At 52.9% G+C, this 19,141-nt stretch overlaps 1 protein-coding gene across 1 annotated transcript in view; it reads right to left on the bottom strand.

The window, feature by feature from the left end:
• PLEC (plectin) overlaps nucleotides 1–19,141 on the bottom strand; it is a 443,280-nt gene that overhangs the window by 183,427 nt on the left and 240,712 nt on the right. The window contains 1 exon segment of the mRNA XM_029592256.1: nucleotides 14,213–14,328. Within this exon segment, the coding sequence (XP_029448116.1) occupies nucleotides 14,213–14,328 (116 nt within the window).

The following is a 19,141-nucleotide window of genomic DNA, read 5'->3' as shown; positions in this document are numbered from 1 at the left end:
CTTCCCTACATCGGGTGGGGTCCTGCGAGGCCTGCTCGTAGAACCTGTTCGCCAAGATGTCCAGAGACAGTAGAGGCGAGATGGAGGCGATAGTGCCTTGAGAACGTATGCAACGATTTCCAGGTGGCTGCTCCACCGATTGCTGGAGAAGAGAGCGAGCGGACCTCCGCCCAAGAGGCCGCCAGAGCACGTGTAGAATGCGCGACAATGCCGGGTGGGGGAGTCCGCCCCACCCCAATGTAGGAAGCTGCAATGCCAGCCTTCAGCCATCTGGCAATCGTCGTCTTCGAGGCCTGGGCCCCGTTCTTGGGACCCGACCCAAGGACGAAGAGATGGTCCGACGGCCGGAACACACTCGTAGCCTCCAGATAGATACGCACTCGTAGCCTCCAGATAGATACACAGAGTGCGCTTGACTTCCAAGAGTCGTAGAGATTTCGGCTCAAAACACGAGAAGGACGGCAGTTCCACCGTCGGATTCACATGGAATGCAGACACCAGCTGCGGGAGAAAAGATGGAACGGTGCGGATGGAAACTCCAGAGTCGGAGAAAACGCAGAGAAGGCTCTCTACACGACAGAGCCTGCAGTTCCGATATGCGACGAGCGGAACAGATTGCCACCAGGAACACTGCCTTAAGGGTGAGATCCTTAAGCGTTGTACTACGCAGTGGCTCGACTCTAGGAGGGACAAGGATCCCGCAATGGAGACCGCAGATGTTTAATACCCTTGAGGAATCGAACAATACCCGGGTGCTGCAGTAGAGAATCCCCATCACACAATAGCGAACCAGGGCGGCCACCTGGACCCGCAGGGAATCATAGGCGAGCCCCTTGTCCACTCCCGCTTGCAGAAGTTGGAGGATCTGAGGAACAGAAGCCTCAGTTGGTCCCGTGTCCTGACCGGCAAACCACAACTCGAACACCTTCCAGCCCCTAACATAGGCTATCGACGTCGTCGTCTTTCGTGAACTCAACAGCGTGGACAGTACCGCCTTCTGGTAGCCCCGGCGCCGGAGGCGGCGCCTCTCAAAGCCAGGCCGCAAGACAGAAGAGTTCCGTGACAGATGCCCGAGTCGGATGGGTCTGTCGATCACCAGCTGTAGAAGGACCGCGAAGATCACAGTCCCCTGATGATACTCTATTCTGCGGGGTGTTCTGAAGGAGATGGGACGGCCATGGGAGCACTAGAGCATCAACTCCCTCCGCACCTCGCTCCCTCCGGCGACTGAAGAGACGGGGAGCCTTGGCGTTGTGCGCGGACGCCATCAGATCCAGGTGAGGGGTCCCCCACCGATGGACAAGCAGTTGCATCGCCCCGTCGGATAGTGACCATTCCCCGGGATCCAGTAGTTGACGACTGAGGAAATCTGCCCGGACGTTGTCCAACCCTGCGATGTGCGAGGCCGCCCGGCGGACCAGAAAACCGCTCCGCCCACTGCATCAACATCGCTGCCTCGAGCGCGACCCGCGGACTGCGAGTGCCGTCTTGTCGGTTGATCTAGGCCACGGTGGTCGCGTTGTCCGATAATATTGTCTGGTCTCCAGACGATTGATGGACCATTTCGACTCTTCCTCGGACCACGTCCCCTGCGTGGAGCTGCGGTCGCAGGCTGCCCCCCAGCCGACGAGACTGGCGTTGTTGGACACGCCGCGAGCCAGATTCGCCGGATCCAACCACCAGCGCAGACTGTTCCTGGCCACTTGCGGCAGAGGGAGGGTCACCCGGTAGTCCTGCGAGGGCGGTTTCCAACGGGAAAGGAGAGCTCGCTGTAGCGGCGGGAGGCGCGCAAACGCCCAAGGGACCATGTCGATGGTGGAGACCATCACCCCCAGGAGCTGCAGGTAGGCCCAGGAGGTGGGATCTGGTAACGCAGAGAACCGCCGTATGTGATCCCGCAAGGAGTGCGCCTTGTCCTGCCGCAGAAAAACCTTGCCCAGACGGGCGTCAAGCGCTACGAGGGCACGAGGAAGCTCTTGGAAAAATTCACCCCCCATTCGAGGGACTGCCGGAACTGTACTTCACCACCCATTCCAGGGACCGCCGGAACTGTACTACCCTGGTCACCGCCTTCTGGCCGTGGCAGAAAGACTTCGCTCGAACGAGCCAATCGTCCAGATATGGATGGCCTAGAGTGCCCTCCTTCCGAAGGGCAGCCGCCACCACTACCATGATCTTGGGAAAAGTGCGCGGGGCCGTCGCCAACCCGAATGGGAGGGCTATAAATTGGAAATGCTGGTCCAGAATCTTGAACCTGAGAAGGCAATGATGTTCCCGGTGGATGGGAATGTGCAGGTATGCCTCCGTCAGATCCCAGGGGGCGAGGAACTCCCCCCCGATGCACCGCCGCAATCACCGACCGCAGCGTTTCCATGCGGAACCGGACCACCCGGAGGGACTTGTTGACTTCCTTGATATCCAGGAGGGGCCTGTAGGAACCGTCCTTCTTTGGCACCACGAAGTAAATCGAATAATGGCCCAAGTCCACCTCGCGGGCGCAATAGTGCCTATCTCCCGGAGCCTGTCCAGTGTTAACTGCACAGCCCTTCGCTCGGGACCCGATCCGCAGGTGGAGAAGATGAACCGGCCCTGCGGAACGCGGACAAAACTCCAAAGCGTAGCTGTGTTCTATGGTGTCCAGGACCCACTGGTCCGAGGTGATGTGCACCCACTCCTTGTAGAATAATGCCCGCCGACCCCCAAGCCTGGGGACGACGGAGTGGGCGACCTGGCATCCTTGCGAGGATTTGGGAGAGGGGAGTCCCGTCCCGGGGGTGGAGCGTGCGGGCCGGCGCCCGCGAAAGGAACGCGACCAGGGCTGAGACCTGGGAGCGGAGGGCCTGGAGCCCGTCGGTCTGTAGTTCCGGTAGAAGACCGGTATCTGTCCTCCGGCAGACGATGAACCGCATTTTACCCCAGGGGCTTGATGATTTGATCCAAATCCTCTCCGAAGAGGAACTTACCCCTGAAAGGCAGGGAGCCTAGACTCGACTTGGAGGACGTATCCGCCGCCCAGTTGCGAAGCCACAGCAAACGTCTGGCCGACACCACCGAAACCATGGAACGCGCCAGCACCCGAAACAGATCGTACGAGGCATCCGCCCCGTACGCCACCGTGGCTTCCATCCTATCCGACTGGGCGGCCTCCTCGGGAGGGAGGGCCTGGGACGTGAGAAGTTGCTGCACCCAGAGGAGGCTTGCCCGCTCGAAGACCTTTTTGAGGAAAACCTCCAACTTGCGATCCTGTGTATCCCGCAGGGCCGCGCCTCCCGTCACTGGGATCGTCGTCCTCTTCGTGACCGTCGACACCGCGGAGTCCACTTTTGGTACCCTAAAGAGGTCCAGAAAATCTTCCGGCAAGGGATACAACTTTTCCATGGCCCTTTCGACCTTCAGGGAAGCCGCTAGGACCGGATCCCCCGTCTTCGACGAGGTGACGACCGCAGGCGCTACAGGCGCGGGCGGATCCGGCGGCGGGTTGAGATCCAGCTCCTGGAGAATCAGCAGGATAAGGTCGTCCAGCTCTTCCCTCTGGCAGAGGCGAAGCGTGCGCGGATCATTCCCCTCCGGCGTGGAATCCGCCTGGTCCCAGTCCGTATCATCAGGGTCAGGAGCCCCCGGGTCTGGTGCCGCTCCCACCGGCCCCGGGAGGGGTCGGGCCGGGACCGGGGGGGGGGGGGTGTTTGGGGGCCCCCACGCCCGTCAGGAGGGGGGGGGGGGGGCCTGAGAAGCAGTCGCCGTCCGAGGGACCTTAGCCGGGGGAGGCCCTGCTGGTGCGTCCAACCCCTGCAAATGTGCCTTGTGCAGAAGCAAAATAAATTCCGGGGAAAAAACCCCGGCCTGCCCGAGGAGGCCCCGGCCGAAGGAGAGGCCGTGGCACCCTGTCCCTGCGGACCCGGTTCCGGTACCAGGGTTGGGAGAGAAGCCGCTACCGCTTCCCTATCCTCCAGCGCTCCCTGAGACCCCTCAGGGCGCTGTGGATGCAAAATGGCCGCCGTTCCCGCCACGAATGGGGGAGGGGCCTGCCCACGCTGCCCGGGCAAACTGGAAAGGAAGATAAAAATTGTCGAGGGACTGCGAGGTGCCCTCCCCCCCGGGGGGGCACCGAGCGCAAGTGTCGTCCCGAGAAATGCGGGGCCCCGGCTCCCCGCAGGCTGAGCAGCGCGACGGCCGCGGCATGGAGATCGCGTGTGAAGAACAGCCTCAATCAAATCCTTCAGCCTCGGGGGGGGCCGCGAGAGAGCGCAAAACGGCGCCGCGGGGGGGCCCGATCGGCCTGCACTGCCCGCCGGAGGAAGCTCCAAGTGCCGCGGGGGGGCCTCCTGGCCACACAACCCCGGCGCCGCGGGGGGGCCCGATCGGCCTGCACTGCCCGCCGGAGGGAGCTCCAAGTGCCGCGGGGGGGCCTCCTGGCCGCACAACCCGCCGAAAACGGCCTGCCTGCCTGCCACAGCTGAGCAGCGCGACGGCCGCGGCATGGAGATCGCGTGTGAAGAACAGCCTCAATCAAATCCTTTAGCCTCGGGGGGGGCCGCGAGGGAGTGCAAAACGGCGCCGCGGGGGGGCCCGATCGGCCTGCACTGCCCGCCGGAGGAAGCTCCAAGTGCCGCGGGGGGGCCTCCTGGCCGCACAACCCGCCGAAAACGGACTGCCTGCCTGCCACAGCAGCCCCTGAGGAGCTGCAAAATGGCCGCCGGCAAGGAAATCAGCGCGGGGAGGTCGGCACCACCGACACCTGCGCGGCACCGGAGGACTGGAGAGCTGCAAAAGAAAGAAACAACACAAAATGCAAACTTACCCTGTCCAAAACGCAGCACAGGCAAGAGAGAGGACACAGAGGGTAAGGGAAACCCAGCTCCCCAAAAGTGTAAACTTTTTCAGTTTTTTTTTTTTTTTTTTTTTAAACACAACAACTTGATCCAAGCAAAAAACAAATAGGCAGAGGCCAAAGTCGAAAATCAGTAAGAAAAGCACAGGGAAAATCCTATCTCAATGGGAGAAACCCAGGATACCCTACTCGCATCTGCTGGAGTCAGAAGATACTGAACTCCTGCAGAGGGGGTAGTGGTATATAGGGTGACGCCCCCTCAAAGCTTGTGCTGACTCCATCTGCTGGATTGGGGACATAACCCACTGTCTGGACTGATCCAGGTACGTACAGGGAAATGGTGCTTATACTGAGCGGCAAACACAATGGGGGACATTTATTTATTTATTTAACATCTTTTCTATACCGTCGTTAAGCTAGATGCCATCACAACGGTTCACAATAAGGCACATAACATCATGCTGCTTAAATGTCTTAAATTATATCAACTAAACAGCTGCTAGGAAGATCAGATTTGATCTGAATATGTACACCCTGGAAAAGAAGAGCTACAGGGCAGATATGATACAGCCCTTCGGATACCCGAAAGGTTTTAATGATGCACGATCGTCAAACCTTTTCCATTGGAAAGAAATCAAAAGAACTAGGGGCAGTCACAACACACACTCTCAACAATATTGCAACAAACATACATATAAGAGAGTTCCCAAGCTTAACTGTATCATACACCATAAAATGTGTCATTTGGACTTCACACCACACTTCCCTTCAGTCACTCATACCTTCACTCACACCATTAAAAACTACTACAAGCTTATACATAGAGACCCCAATTGTAACAAATTGTTTAACACTTTATCCTATTTTCTTCTGAAGGATCCTTCTTCCAATTTTTGAAAGAAGATCTTTTGGCTAACATAGCCTGCCTTTCTGACTACCTATTTAAAATAAAATACACGAACACGCTAAATAATATACCCCAGTAATTTAGTTCTCCCCAATACTTTTAAGTTTTAAAAATGTCTCCAAGCAGTGCTTATTGATTCTTGCCAGCCACCAGCAAGGTGATCCTCTCCTCTAAGTGCTGCAGTTTTTATCTCAGGCACCCACCGCTACGAGTGTCCAAGTTGTGCGGTCATAAGAAACATGAGCTTCCTTTTGATCAGATCAATATACATTTCTTTTTTTGCCACCATAAGCAGTAAACTCAAGAGCCAGGAAGATGCTAAGGAGGAGGACACATTTATGGCAATACCGAGGACCGTATTTTGTAATGTTTCACATGAGCTCTCGTCTGCGAGTTAACTTTACTCCACCTCCATAGCTTGAGTTAAGCTCCCCGCACTGAAAAATGTGCGTTGGATGGCCAGCACTTTCCTGCATCAGGCAGTAATAGTTAATGTCCTCCTCTAAATGGAATTTGCATGCACGGGGTGTAACTGAGTTTGCGTTTGTTAGGGCGCTCGGTTTGGATATGCTAATCTCCTTGCTGCATCAGGTGCTAGTCTTGTCCGCCGAAAACGCGTGCCCGACCGCGGGTAAACCCGTTTGGAGAGCTGGGCACAGTTTATTCCATCGGCCTGTTAAAACAGGAGTGCTTGGGAGGGGCATTCTCCCTCATGCTGCAGTTTCAGCCATATCATGCACAAAGATCAAGACTAGATATCTTGTGCCTACCCTTAGAAAATAGTTTGAAGGGGTTTTGGGGTTTTTTTTACTTGCTCTGGCACTTTTCTCTGACATGATAAAGAAGTTAAAAAAAAAACTACAGGAAGAATTTTTTTTTTTTTTAAAGAAGACTAAAAAAAATAACATTGGGAAAGAAAATACAATAAAAGGAAAACATAAAACAAAAAAATAAAGCAAAAACATGAAAAATACAGTACACAGCCAAGAGAGAAAGAGAGCAAACATTATTTTCTTTCAGGGGAAGAAAAATGACTGAGGAGGCTCGTGCAGTGGTGGCTGCAGAGGAGCCCGCCTGCACGCTCGGAAAGCCCTCTCTAAGTATCTCTGAGTTCTGAGACTGCCCGCTCCGTTATCGGTGCTGCAGGATGACATCATCCACTTCTGTGACTGAATTCGCCCTGCTTGGTCACAGAGAAAAAGGGTAATCCCATAGTGAGAGGATAATTGCATGAGAAGCAGCATGTAATTCTATGGGATACGATGAACAGTGACAGGAGTTTTCCAGAAGCAGCAGCATGCACACCAACTGCGTACACCTTGTAGTACTATAGAAATGTTTAGGACTAGTAGTAGTTATAGTAGTAGTAGTAGCAGTAGCATGCTACAAGTTATACAATAGACTGTGGTGTATAAACATTTTAAATAAAGAAAATGAAATAAATCCTATGGGAAGGAGCACATAGTAGCAGGGTAATTCCTTGAGAAGCAGCACATGACTCAAGGGATACAATGAGCAAGGACAGATTTTCCATGAGAAGCAGCATGCACGACACTGGGTACACCTTGTAGCACTATATAAATGTTTAGTAATTGTAGCATACGATGACAGAATAATCCTATGGGGAGCAGCAAACCATGACATGGTATTCCAAAGGGGAGCAGTGCGCAGTAATGGAGAAATTACATACCTGATCATTTTGTTTTCCTTGGTGTAGACAGATGGACTAAGGACCCGCCAGCAGATGGAGACAGAGTCAGGTTTTAAAGCTGATGTCACTCTACATACACCCCCCTACAGTGACCTCAGCCCTTCAGTATTTTCTTCAAAAGCCACCTTGGACATACTAATGAAACAAAAACAACTTGATTGAAAATCAGATTAAAAATGGATAACCGTAGCTGCACTCAACCAATCATAAAACACCGAACCCCTGTATGAATATAGATACCCTGATCTAGGGACTGCATGACGGCTTACCTGTAATCTCTTGGAATCAAAATCTACTCCACAGGTGAATCCTTGGCACCAACCTTGAGCAGCTGTGGGCGGGATGCTGAGTCCATCTGTCTAAACTAAGGAAAATGAAATTATCAGGCAAGTAATTTCTCCATTTCCTAGCGTGTAGCCAGATGGACTCAGGATCAATAAGATCTACAAAAGCTATTCCCGATCGGGGCGGGAGGCTGCCTGCGGTGCGGTTAACATCGCCATTGTAAAAGCTGTGTCATCCTGGGCCTGAACGTACAGGCGATAAAACCTGGAGAAGGTGTGCAAGCAGGACCATGTCACCACTCGGCAGATGTCGACGGGAGACAGCATTCTAGCTTCCGCTCATGAGACTGCCTGAGCCTTAGGGGAATGAGCTTTAACCTGAGGGGGTAATGGCTTTCCTGCCTCCACATAGGCTCCCGTGACCACTTCCTTAATCCAGCGAGCTATGGTAGCCCGCGAAGCTGGTTCACCCTGCTTCCTTCCACCATGAAGGACAAACAGGCAATCCTGTCTTTCAGATCAATTCTGAAACTTCCAGATACCGCACCAGAAGTCCACTGACATTCAAATGATGGAGAAGGTGGTATTCTTCCACGTCCTTGTGCTTATGTAGAGATGGCAATGAAATGGACTGATTCAAATGAAACTCCGAGACTACCTTAGGCAAGAAGAATGAAACGGTACGAAGCTGTCACCCGGAGGAACAGTTCCCAACATGGCAATGCCTGAAGTTCAGAGATGCGATGTGCCAAGCATATAGCCACCAGGAACACCGTTTTCAAGGTTAATAAACGAAAGGATAGACTGCACAGTAGCTGAAAGGAGGGCTTTGCCAAAAATTCCAATACTAGATTAAGATTCCACAAGGGAACCAACCACCGTAGGGGTGGCCGGAAGTGCTTCACCCCTTTCAGAAAACGGACCACGTCTGGATGAGCCAAAAGGCAGGTTCCATTCACCTCACCCCTGAAACAAGAGCTCCACTACCTGGACCTTCAAGGAGTTAAGGGTCAAACCTTTATTCAAGCCATCCTACAAAAATTCCAGAATTAGTGGGATTTTGACCACCCAAGAGGGGACATCACGTTCCTCGCACCAGGCCTCAAATACTCTCCAGACCCACACATATGCTAGGGATGTAGAGAACTTCCAAGCATGGAGTAAGGTGGCAATTACTGCTGCAGAATATTCTTGCTTCATAGGGTGAGCCATAAGACAGAGCTTAATAAGGCCAGACCATAAGACAGAATTGAGTCAGAACCTTGTGAAGGAATAGTCTCTGCTGAAGCAGGTCCCTGTGTGGTGGGAGGCACAGGGGGTCTCCACCAGAGTCTCTGCATACTACGGACTGTGCCAATCTGGAGCAACTAGTAGGATTAATCCCCTGTGGTGCTTGATTCTGCAAATGACCCTACCCATGAGGGGCCACAGAGGGAAGACGTACAACAGCTCTTCTGGCCAGGTCTGAACGACAGCATCGACCCTCAGGGACCACTGATCTGTTCTGCGACTGAAGAATCGGGAAACCTTCACATTGTGGGATGCAGTCAGCAGGTCGATGGACGGGAGACCCCAGCGATCTACTATCAGCTGAAAGGCTTTGGCAGACAACAAACAACCACTCTCCTGGAACCAGATTCTCCCTGCTTAGAAAGTCTTCTCTGACATTGCCTTTTATTGCGGTGTGGGAGGTTGAGATCATCTGTAGATATATTTCCACCCGATCCATAAGGAGATCTATCTCCTGTGACACCTGCTGGCTCTTGGTTCCACCCTGGCGATTGATGTAGTCTATTGTCGTTGCCTTGTCCGACATTATGCGGATCGCTTCACCCTGCAGTCTGTGGCTGAATTATAAACACGCCAATCTGACTGCCCAGGCTTCCAGGCAGTTGATGTTCCAGGGGGCCTCTTCCTCGGTCCAACGTCCCTGGGCTGTCAGTTCCTGACAGTGAGCTTCCCAGCCCCAGAGGCCTGTGTCTGATGTGAGGACCAACCAGTTTGGGGAGGAAAGGGGTACACCCCTGCTCAGATGAGCTTCATGCAGCCACCACTGGAACTGAGAGCATACTCCCATCGGTAAGTGGACGCGAATCAAATAGTCTTGAGACTGCAGGTTCCAACGTGACAGTAGTGAGCTTTGAAGTGGTTGCATGTGTGCCCTTGCCCATGGCACTACTTCCAGGGTTGCCGCCATGAAACCGAGAACTTGGAGATAGCTCCACACAATCGGGCATATTGCTTATCAATTGATGCACTTGGGACACCAACTTCCTTATCCGCATGGTTGGAAGGAAGACCTTGCCCTACTTGGTTCGGACCGGACTCCCAGACATTCCAAGGACTGGGAGGGCTTGAGACTGCTTTTGTCCAGGTTTATAACCCAGCTGAGTTCCTGAAACAAGGAGGTCACCCTTGGGGACGATGGCTAGGTCAAAGGGCAGTGCCCAAAAACAATAATGGCGACCCAGTACTGCAAAGCGTAGGAAACGTTGGTGCTCTTGATGGACTGTAATGTGGAGGTAGGCCTCAGATAGGTCCAGGGAAGTTAAGATCTCTCCCGATTGTACGGCCATTATCATGGAGCGTAGGGTTTCCATGCGAAAATGATTCACTCGTAGATGTCGGTTGATGCTCTTGATGTCCAGGATGGGGCGAAAGGAATCTTCCTTCTTGGGTATGATGAAATAGATGAAATAACGCCCCTAGTTTCCTGAGGTGCAGGTACTGGGATTATAGCCCTCATCCTGAGGAGCCTTAATAGGGTAGTCTCCACTACCTGCTTCTTGTGCTGGGAGTGGCAAGGATACATCATGGATATGTCCTGAGGAGTGCTGTGAAATTCCAGCACAGATCCTTCTCCTATGACCTCCTGTACCCATTTGTCTGATGTGATCTCGACCCACCGCTGATAGAAGAGGGACAGTCGACCTCCCTAGCTCCTTGTTCCAAGGATGGGTCGGCAAAATTTCATTGGTGGGATGAATATGAACCCGAGCTTGCCCCTCTCTTGTGCTGTCTACTACGAAAGGACTAAGACCTCTGAAATGTTGAGCTTGTGTAGGGGCGAAAGCATTGGGAGCCCCTGGATTGACCCCTCATAGGCGAGGGGCACTGTAACTGCTTTCTCTTATCTTCTGGTTGCGGTTCCATCTAGACAGGGGCAAGTGAGGTAGCAGACTGCGCTTGTACGAAGGCTTTAAGGCCCTGGAAAAATTCCACCCATAAGAAGGCAGTTGGATCCAATGCCTAGCCCAAGAGGTACTGGGGTAGATGTCACTGAATTTCCTCTCCCATGGATGACCCAGCCTCAGGGGTACTCAGATCCGGGTACTTCCAGTTAAGGCTGTGGCTGAATGGGAAAAGCTGGGCTTAGCAAAGTCCAGGGAGGCCAACTCTCACTGGGCTTCCTCACAGTGCCGACATAAGCTGGAATCCAGGTCAGAATGTGAAGGCCTAATATGACAAGCAATGCGAGAGAAAGACGCTTATGTTTCTTGCCGCCAGAGCCATTAGTGGCGGTGACTGTGCTTTCTGTCGGCTCGCACTTAAAATTTTATGCACACAGATTTCGGGTGCCTAGGCGGGATGCAGCAAGATGTACACACAGCCAGTTGCTTGGCTTTACCTGTATTCTGTGCTTAGTACATTGTGCGTGTATGTACGTGCATGACGTTATGCATACGTTTTATGGAGGGCAAAAGGGCACGCACAAAGATGGCAAGATGGTGCCACCGCGGACTACCATGTGGTGTGCCGACCAAGCCTACAGCAGGGCCTAGTCCATCGGAGAGGGGGGGGGGCGCGCTTAACCTGCTCGGAAGCCCACTTCCCTTCCCCCAACGGGATCGGGAATGATGTCGGTATGTCTCTGAATCGGAAGGTAAATCATCCTCTCTCTTTTATTTTTTTACTTACCTGGGCTAAGTGCTTACAGGCAGAGTACATAGATGATCTTGAGCTGTTAGGGGGAAAAGGCATTGGCAATCACCGCCATGCTTAGCTTCCTGCACCTGCTGCCTTTCAGCTGCTTAAGCAGCAAAGTCCACGCCGGGAACCAGCTACCGGACCAAGGCACACTTCTGACGGATCTCGGAAATCACCTCAAGAATTCTCAACTGGGAGAGGGACCTTTAGGTATCACTGCAGGAGCGTGGGGCTCAATTTTCCCACCAATTTAAATGTAGAATTTCTCCTTCCAAAAAGTACAACAATCCCCAAAGGGAGAGGTACGTCCACCATCTGCTGGAGACGGAGAAATACTGAAGGGCTGGGGTCACTGCAGGGATGTATGTAGGGTGAGGTCAGCTTTGAAACCTGACTCCGTCTCCATCTGCTGGCAGGGGAGCATAACCCATTGGTCCTGAGTCTATCTGGCTACATGCTAGGAAACAGGTGCTTTCCCTGGGATACAGCAAGCAGTGAAAGGGTGCACAATGATAGGACAATTACACAGGAATCAGCCAGCAAGGACAGGGTAATTCTATGGGAAGCAGTGTGCAGTGACAAAGTAATCCCAAGAGAATCAGTGTGCAGTGGCAGGGATGCAGCAAGACTGACTTTAGGAGGGTATGGGGCCTGGTGCAAATCAAACACAGTGGGACCCTGCAATGCAAGGCCCTGGAGTGTGCAGGATTCCAACCCCAAAATGACAGAAAATTACAGTGTTGTGGGGTGGAAGACAAATGGCGGCAGAGGGCCCTGCAAAGGGTAGGTCCCAAGGTGGCTGCCTCTATCTGCCATCCTTTCTCCCCTCCCAAGGATGGCCCTGGGAAGCAGTGCACATTGATAGGACAATTCCATGGGAAACAGTGCACAATGACAGGGTAACCCCACAAGAGGCAGCATAAGGCGACAAGGTGGTGGCACCAGTAACAGGATAACCACACGAGAAGCAGTGTGGAGTGACAGGGTAATTGCAGCTTGCGGTGTCGGGACACCCACATGGGAAATAGCAAACAGTAATGGGGAATTGCTACGGGAAGCAGTTTTTGCAGGGACAGGGTCATTCCCATAGAAAGCAGTGTGCAAACAGAGGGCATAGATGGCTTACTTTGATTTTAAGAAATCGTCAACGGCAAGTGCATAAGGATCAATCAGCATGAATGGTTATTATGTCAGATGTGTGCCAGGGCTCAGCACTCTGGCGCTGTTTCAGATTTATCTACAACCGTTATGTCATTTAATTGAGAACTTTGGAAATACTTTCAAAATACATGCCGGTGATGTACAGCTAGTTTCGTCCTCTCGCCAAGAATGTGGATTCCTCTCTGTCCTATTTGTTAGCACCTCGGAAAGCAGTGGACTGTTGGGTTTAGACAGAATGGGCTCATGTGAAATCCATCTAAAAGCAAGTTTCTCTGGACTGAGCGTTCTTTACCAGAGTCTGGCTTGGGCCCAAGCTGCAGGTAAATGGGCAAGTTGTGAGAAATTTAGGAATTCTAATGGACCCTCGATGCAGTCTTACGATTGGCTTTTTTTAAAAATTGCATCTGGTCAGGCAGTTAAAACATTTTATCGAGGGACGATTTTGGAGTATTGTCCAAGTGTTCATTTTAACTACAGTTGATTATGTAATGCTCTATACATATTGGACTTCCCAACTGCCAGTGGAGAGTTTGGCATCTGCTGCAAAATGCTGTGCTAGGACCTGTCATCCCATGTAGCTGAAGAGATCCTATATTCTGATTTTACAGCAGCTGCATTGGTTGTCAGTAGCCCAGAGAATCGTGTTTAAAGTGATAAATTGACGGTCAATGCTTTGAAAGGTCATAGGCCCTCCTTATCCGCTGAATGCTTTACTGAGTTATTGCCCTAGTTATAGGGTTGCCAATCGGCTCCAGATTTTCAGGACAGGTTGATCCGTTCCTGGTTTTAGCCCATTGCATGCTGGGACTCATTCTGATTTACCTATTAGCATTCCCTCAGAAAATCAAGGCTGTAAGTACTCGCGTGCAGGGGAGTAAAACCAGGACTGGATCGACCCATCCTGAAAATACGGAACCGGCTGGCAACTCTTTGGATAAGCACCTTTCAGTGGTTCCTTCCAGTCGAAATGTTTGCCTCCAAGAGGCCCATAGGTACCTGTTCTCTGTAAGTGCCCCTGTTTTATGGCTTTGAGCGTTCTGTAAACACCTAAAAGCTTGGTTATTTTGAGAAGCTCCCGATGGATTTTGAACTGTAATTTAATTTTATTTTAACATAAGATGGATATACTGTAATCATTTATATTAATCGTTGCAGGTAACTGATTCATGTTTATGTTGCTCTGTGATCTGTTTATGACTATTTTGGTTGTGATAGGTGGAATATAAAAACTTTTACATAAATAAGAACAGAATAATCCTACAGGAAAGAGCATCCAGTGAGGCTGCAATGTCTGCTCTGTTGGCTCTGGTTCATAAGCACCGAATATTCCTGGGCCCTCAGTGCTCCCCATCCCTATACTTTATTCACTGGAATTCAAACTATCTCAATATTACCTTCAGGATCCAGTAGGCGTGTGACCCCCAGATCCCGTTCTGCCACACCGAAGGCTTGGTCCAGGTTTTCCAGGTTGGTTTGGCGATAGACTTTGTTCATATCAATGAGAAGTGGCCTAAGGAGACAAGAGAAGGAATGGTCAGGAGACTGAGAGACAGCAGAGTGGCGAGAATGTGATACAAAAGGAAGGACCTATACAGGCAGAATCCACAATGAACAACTTTGGGGTGCTGGAGGAGGGGAAACACTACTGTTCGGGGATTAGAACTCAGCCCTCTCTTACAGGGGGGTTTTCCAGTCTTGTAGTTACTGTTCCGGGGCTCAGCCAGCTGGGGATCGGTGCCCAGGTCTCAGAGTTATTCTCCCAATCAGTGATTAGGCTCTAAGCCCAGTGGTTACTTTTTCAGGAGCTGAGTCAGTGAATACCTCTGGATACCCTAGTGTTTAGGATTCTTTTGTGTTCTGTGAATAGAGCGGCTCAGGTGTGTCCTCGTCTTTGCTGGTGTATCAGGTGACCCAGAATGAGAAATACTCTAGTAATCTGTAAAGCAGTTCTCTCCTCCCCCTAACCAGGCCCACAGCCCTTAAAGAGACATATCTGGTTGTTTCTGTGTGTGCTTGGAACCCAATACTGCAGTCAGCGGTGGACTGACAAAGGAGCTCGTGCTTTTCTGGGATTGGAACTGAGAAACAGGGAGGCAAAGTAACTCCCCCGGGGTCAGGCAGAAAGTTAGCGACAGAGCTGGGATTAGAACTGAGGCAGAGAGAGAGAGAGAGAGAGAACGGGACTCGCCAGAAGTCAGACAGCTTTTGTGACAGAGCTGGGATTAGAACTGAGACACAAGGAGATAAAGCAACTTTCCCAGCATCACACAGTCAGTGACAGAGCTGGGATTAGAACCCAGGAAAAGGACACATTCTCCCGACTTGTTCTGTCCTTTAATGAGCAGATCTCGCCTGCCTTCCTTTGCTGATGTGACTATTTTTTTCTAAATAGACTTCTTCTTTCCTCTCTCTCAGATAGCGGAGATTCTGTGATTAACTAATCTCATTATCACACCACACTGCTACTTTATTCAGCTGGTTTCCTAGCAGTAAAATCTCAACAACCCCTGCCCGTCCCATCCCCTCCTCTGCCACCATATCTCCCTCCTAAACCAGCAGCAGCTTTGGAGTGTACAGACCAGAGTCTCGGCCCCTCACATATACAATGTTCTGCAGAGCATCACTGCAGGAGACAAATCAGAAAGAGAACCATTCCAGTGCTCTCTCTAGCACAGAAAAATCCCTCATCTCTCGCCATATAATTTGCTCAAGTCTGTTGGATATTTTCTCAGTCGCACTCGCCCAAAAAATACATTTGTGCTAACTTTTAGGGACATTTAAGGATCAATTTTGTTTCCGAGAGTGAACTTCCGATATCCCGTCAAAACTGTTTCTCAATAACCTTAACCGGAGATAAAGTAGAATAAAAATGATTTTCTCACAGGACATAAAGAGAGGAATTTTCTGGGCATTTCCTGCATGGAGAAACGTGTCTACGCATGTAAGATGGTGTTCTGATCATCGTCCAGGCGTCGTGTATGTAAAAGTTCGCATACTGGAGTTGTTGCATCTTACTGTATAAGAACGTCACTGCACATGTTGGCTGGTAGCTTTGCTTTGCTAACGCTATTAACGTGCTAAGAGGCGGCCGGCAGCATCATCCTGTCTGACTGAATGGAAACAGAGAGACTTTGAAGTCAAGTGAGGAGGAACTGAGCAGCAGCTGCAGGGGACAAGGCGCTGGTTTCCTGTGTTTTACTAAGAAGATGCCAGAATCCAGGACCCCAGGTTCAGGCTTCCATGCACAGTATTAAATGTACTAAGAGGGTGATTTTATAACTCCCACGTGTGCACTGCAAACTTTACTACCAATTTTCAAAGCAAACTTACACGCGTCCTCTCAGTTTGAAAATGCTTGGGTGACTGGCCGCGCATGCACTGTAAAGTTACAGCAGCATTTTATAAACCGTGTGGCTCCCGGCGCACGGCTCTGCCCTGGAAACACATATGTACGTGTCCGTAAGCACGTGTTTGAAAGGCAGGGAAGCGCATCCTTTCCCTGCCTATTCCATAAACGTATTTCACGCGAGTAATTCTGTAACATCACGCATGTAATAACCATCACTTCACAGGCATATTTAGAATCATCACCTCCACCAGTTCCTCCAGTCCCTCCAGCCCTTCACCCTAAACTTCCACCCAAAAACTACAAACAAAAGACGAATGCCATTTCAATTGCATGACTTGATAAGCAGGTGCAAAAGCCTAGGACACGTTTGGTAATGTACGTGTGCTCGCCACTTAACAAAATTAGCAACGCAGGCGCACTTCCGAACACCCTAAGCCGTCACTTTTTCCCCTTTAACGTTTCCCTGCGACCCTGCATGAATAGGCGCACTTCAGGCTTTTGCAAATGACTGCTTGTGCATCTTACGTGCAAAGTTTCCAGTCTGAAAATTCACCCCGTGGTTTTTCAAAGAAAAAAAAAACCACGCACGGTAAAAGCCAAGACCGACTTCTGCGAGGCGCATGTAAACGTCTACACGAAACAATTTCACCTGCACAGACCCTCCTCATTCATTTTCAAACGCGGGTGGGTTTGCTTTTCAAAAGGACCCCTTCCATTTACAAGACAATTTCAGAAACACACACACAGGTGGCTCTGCTCCCTGTTAGCCAAGCTCAAGGAAGTGGCAACCTGGGCTGTGAGAGCTGCCGACACCACCACCCTTCCCTGGGATAAAAGTGTGAGCCACGAGGCTCAGTGCTGGGCCTTCTTGGCCGCTAGAAAGCGGGATGCTGGCCGTGACAGACCCTGTGCTCCTTCCCTGCTTGTAGCAGGCTGGCCACAAATGACCGGAGTTGTCAGGGCTTGGCCTGGCGCTCAGTGGGATGTGTGCCCGGACCTGTGCCTAAGAGAGGACTCTTAGGGTGGCAGAGGGAAGGCAGAACACTGCCTGCCCAGGCTCTGCCCGGATCAAGACAGAACCTCTCACCCCGCCCCAAGCAGCCTGGAAGAGGGAAGGCAGCGGAAAAGCAGGGAGCGTGGAAGAACAGAACGACTGATGAAAAGGATGGACAGAAAGTAAAGCAGGAAAGCAGTAAAAAGACTGGAAGGACAGACGGCAGGCAGGAAGGATGGACAGGAGGCAGGAAGGACGGACAGCAGGAGGCCAGGATCGTGCCTACACTTCCTTCAGCTGCAGCGCGGAGCGGATGGAGTACAGGGAGCCGGTGAAGGTGGTAACCTCCTCCTCTTCTCTCTCCAGGCTGCTCAGCCAGGTGGCCAGGCCAGCTCGGGGCAGCGACTGTGACACCTCCCGGGTCCTGGAGTCCATCTGCGCAGGCACCTCCTCGCATACCATCAGCACCCTGTCAGGCGGCTCCGTCAGGGACCCCCTCCGGGCGGCCGCCGGGCTCGCCTGCCGCTTCCCCTTCCTGGCTTTCCTGTTAGAGGCATTCATGCTGCCGGCAGAGCGCCCCCCCCCCCCCCTGTCCTGACTTGTCCTCCTCTGGACTCCCGGGATATCCTAGCGGGCCCGGCGCCCGTTCAGACCCACGCACGGTACCCCGGAGCCCCCTGCCATGCTCCAGAGGGCTGCGCGCACACCCAGGTGAAGGAGTGCGGTGCTGAGGAGCCTCACTGCAGACTCCCAGCTCTTTGCTCCCGCCCAGCGCCTGCTCCGCCCAGAGCCCTGGGAGCAGACAAACCTGCCCAAGTCTGGCTCACAGGAGGCACAGGGGGCGGGCCAGCTCCCTGCTAATACTTGTTGCAGGCTGAACTGGAAAATGAAATGGGGAGTTTGGATGACGGCCTCTGGCAACCGATTTAGAAAACTCGGCAGGCGTGCGCACCAGCGTCCCTCTCCGTCTCCGCAGGCGCGCCTCTCTCCGCGCGGTTTAGAAAACTCGGCAGGCGTGCGCACCAGCGTCCCTCTCCGTCTCCGCGCGGTTTAGAAAACTCGGCAGGCGTGCGCGCCAGCGTCCCTCTCCGTCTCCGCACGCGCGCCTCTCTCCGCGCGGTTTAGAAAACTCGGCAGGCGTGCGCACCAGCGTCCCTCTCCGTCTCCGCGCGGTTTAGAAAACTCGGCAGGCGTGCGCGCCAGCGTCCCTCTCCGTCTCCGCAGGCGCGCCTCTCTCCGCGCGGTTTAGAAAACTCGGCAGGCGTGCGCGCCAGCGTGCCTCTCCGTCTCCGCACGCGCGCCTCTCTCCGCGCGGTTTAGAAAACTCGGCAGGCGTGCGCGCCAGCGTCCCTCTCCGCCTCCGCACGCGCGCCTCTCTCCACGCGGTTTAGAAAACTCGGCAGGCGTGCGCGCCAGCGTCCCTCTCCCTCTCCGCGCGGTTTAGAAAACTCGGCAGGCGTGCGCGCCAGCGTCCCTCTCCGTCTCCGCAGGCGCGCCTCTCTCCGCGCGGTTTAGAAAACTCGGCAGGCGTGCGCGCCAGCATGCCTCTCCGTCTCCGCACGCGCGCCTCTCTCCGCGCGGTTTAGAAAACTCGGCAGGCGTGCGCGCCAGCGTCCCTCTCCGTCTCCGCAGGCGCGCCTCTCTCCGCGCGGTTTAGAAAACTCGGCAGGCGTGCGCGCCAGCGTCCCTCTCCGTCTCCGCGCGGTTTAGAAAACCCGGCAGGCGTGCGCACCAGCGTCCCTCTCCGTCTCTGCACGCGCGCCTCTCTCCGCGCGGTTTAGAAAACTCGGCAGGCGTGCGCACCAGCGTCCCTCTCCGCCTCCGCACTCGCGCCTCTCTCCGCACGGTTTAGAAAATTCGGCAGGCGTGCGCACCAGCGTCCCTCTCCCTCTCCGCGCGGTTCAGAAAACTCGGCAGGCGTGCGCGCCAGCGTGCCTCTCCGTCTCCGCACGCGCGCTTCTCTCCGCGCGGTTTAGAAAA

This window comes from Rhinatrema bivittatum, chromosome 2, assembly GCF_901001135.1.
Source record: "Rhinatrema bivittatum chromosome 2, aRhiBiv1.1, whole genome shotgun sequence".
NCBI classification, from domain to species: domain Eukaryota; kingdom Metazoa; phylum Chordata; class Amphibia; order Gymnophiona; family Rhinatrematidae; genus Rhinatrema; species Rhinatrema bivittatum.
Note: the sequence above shows the minus strand (reverse complement) of the source record. Positions and strands in the feature narration are given on the sequence as shown.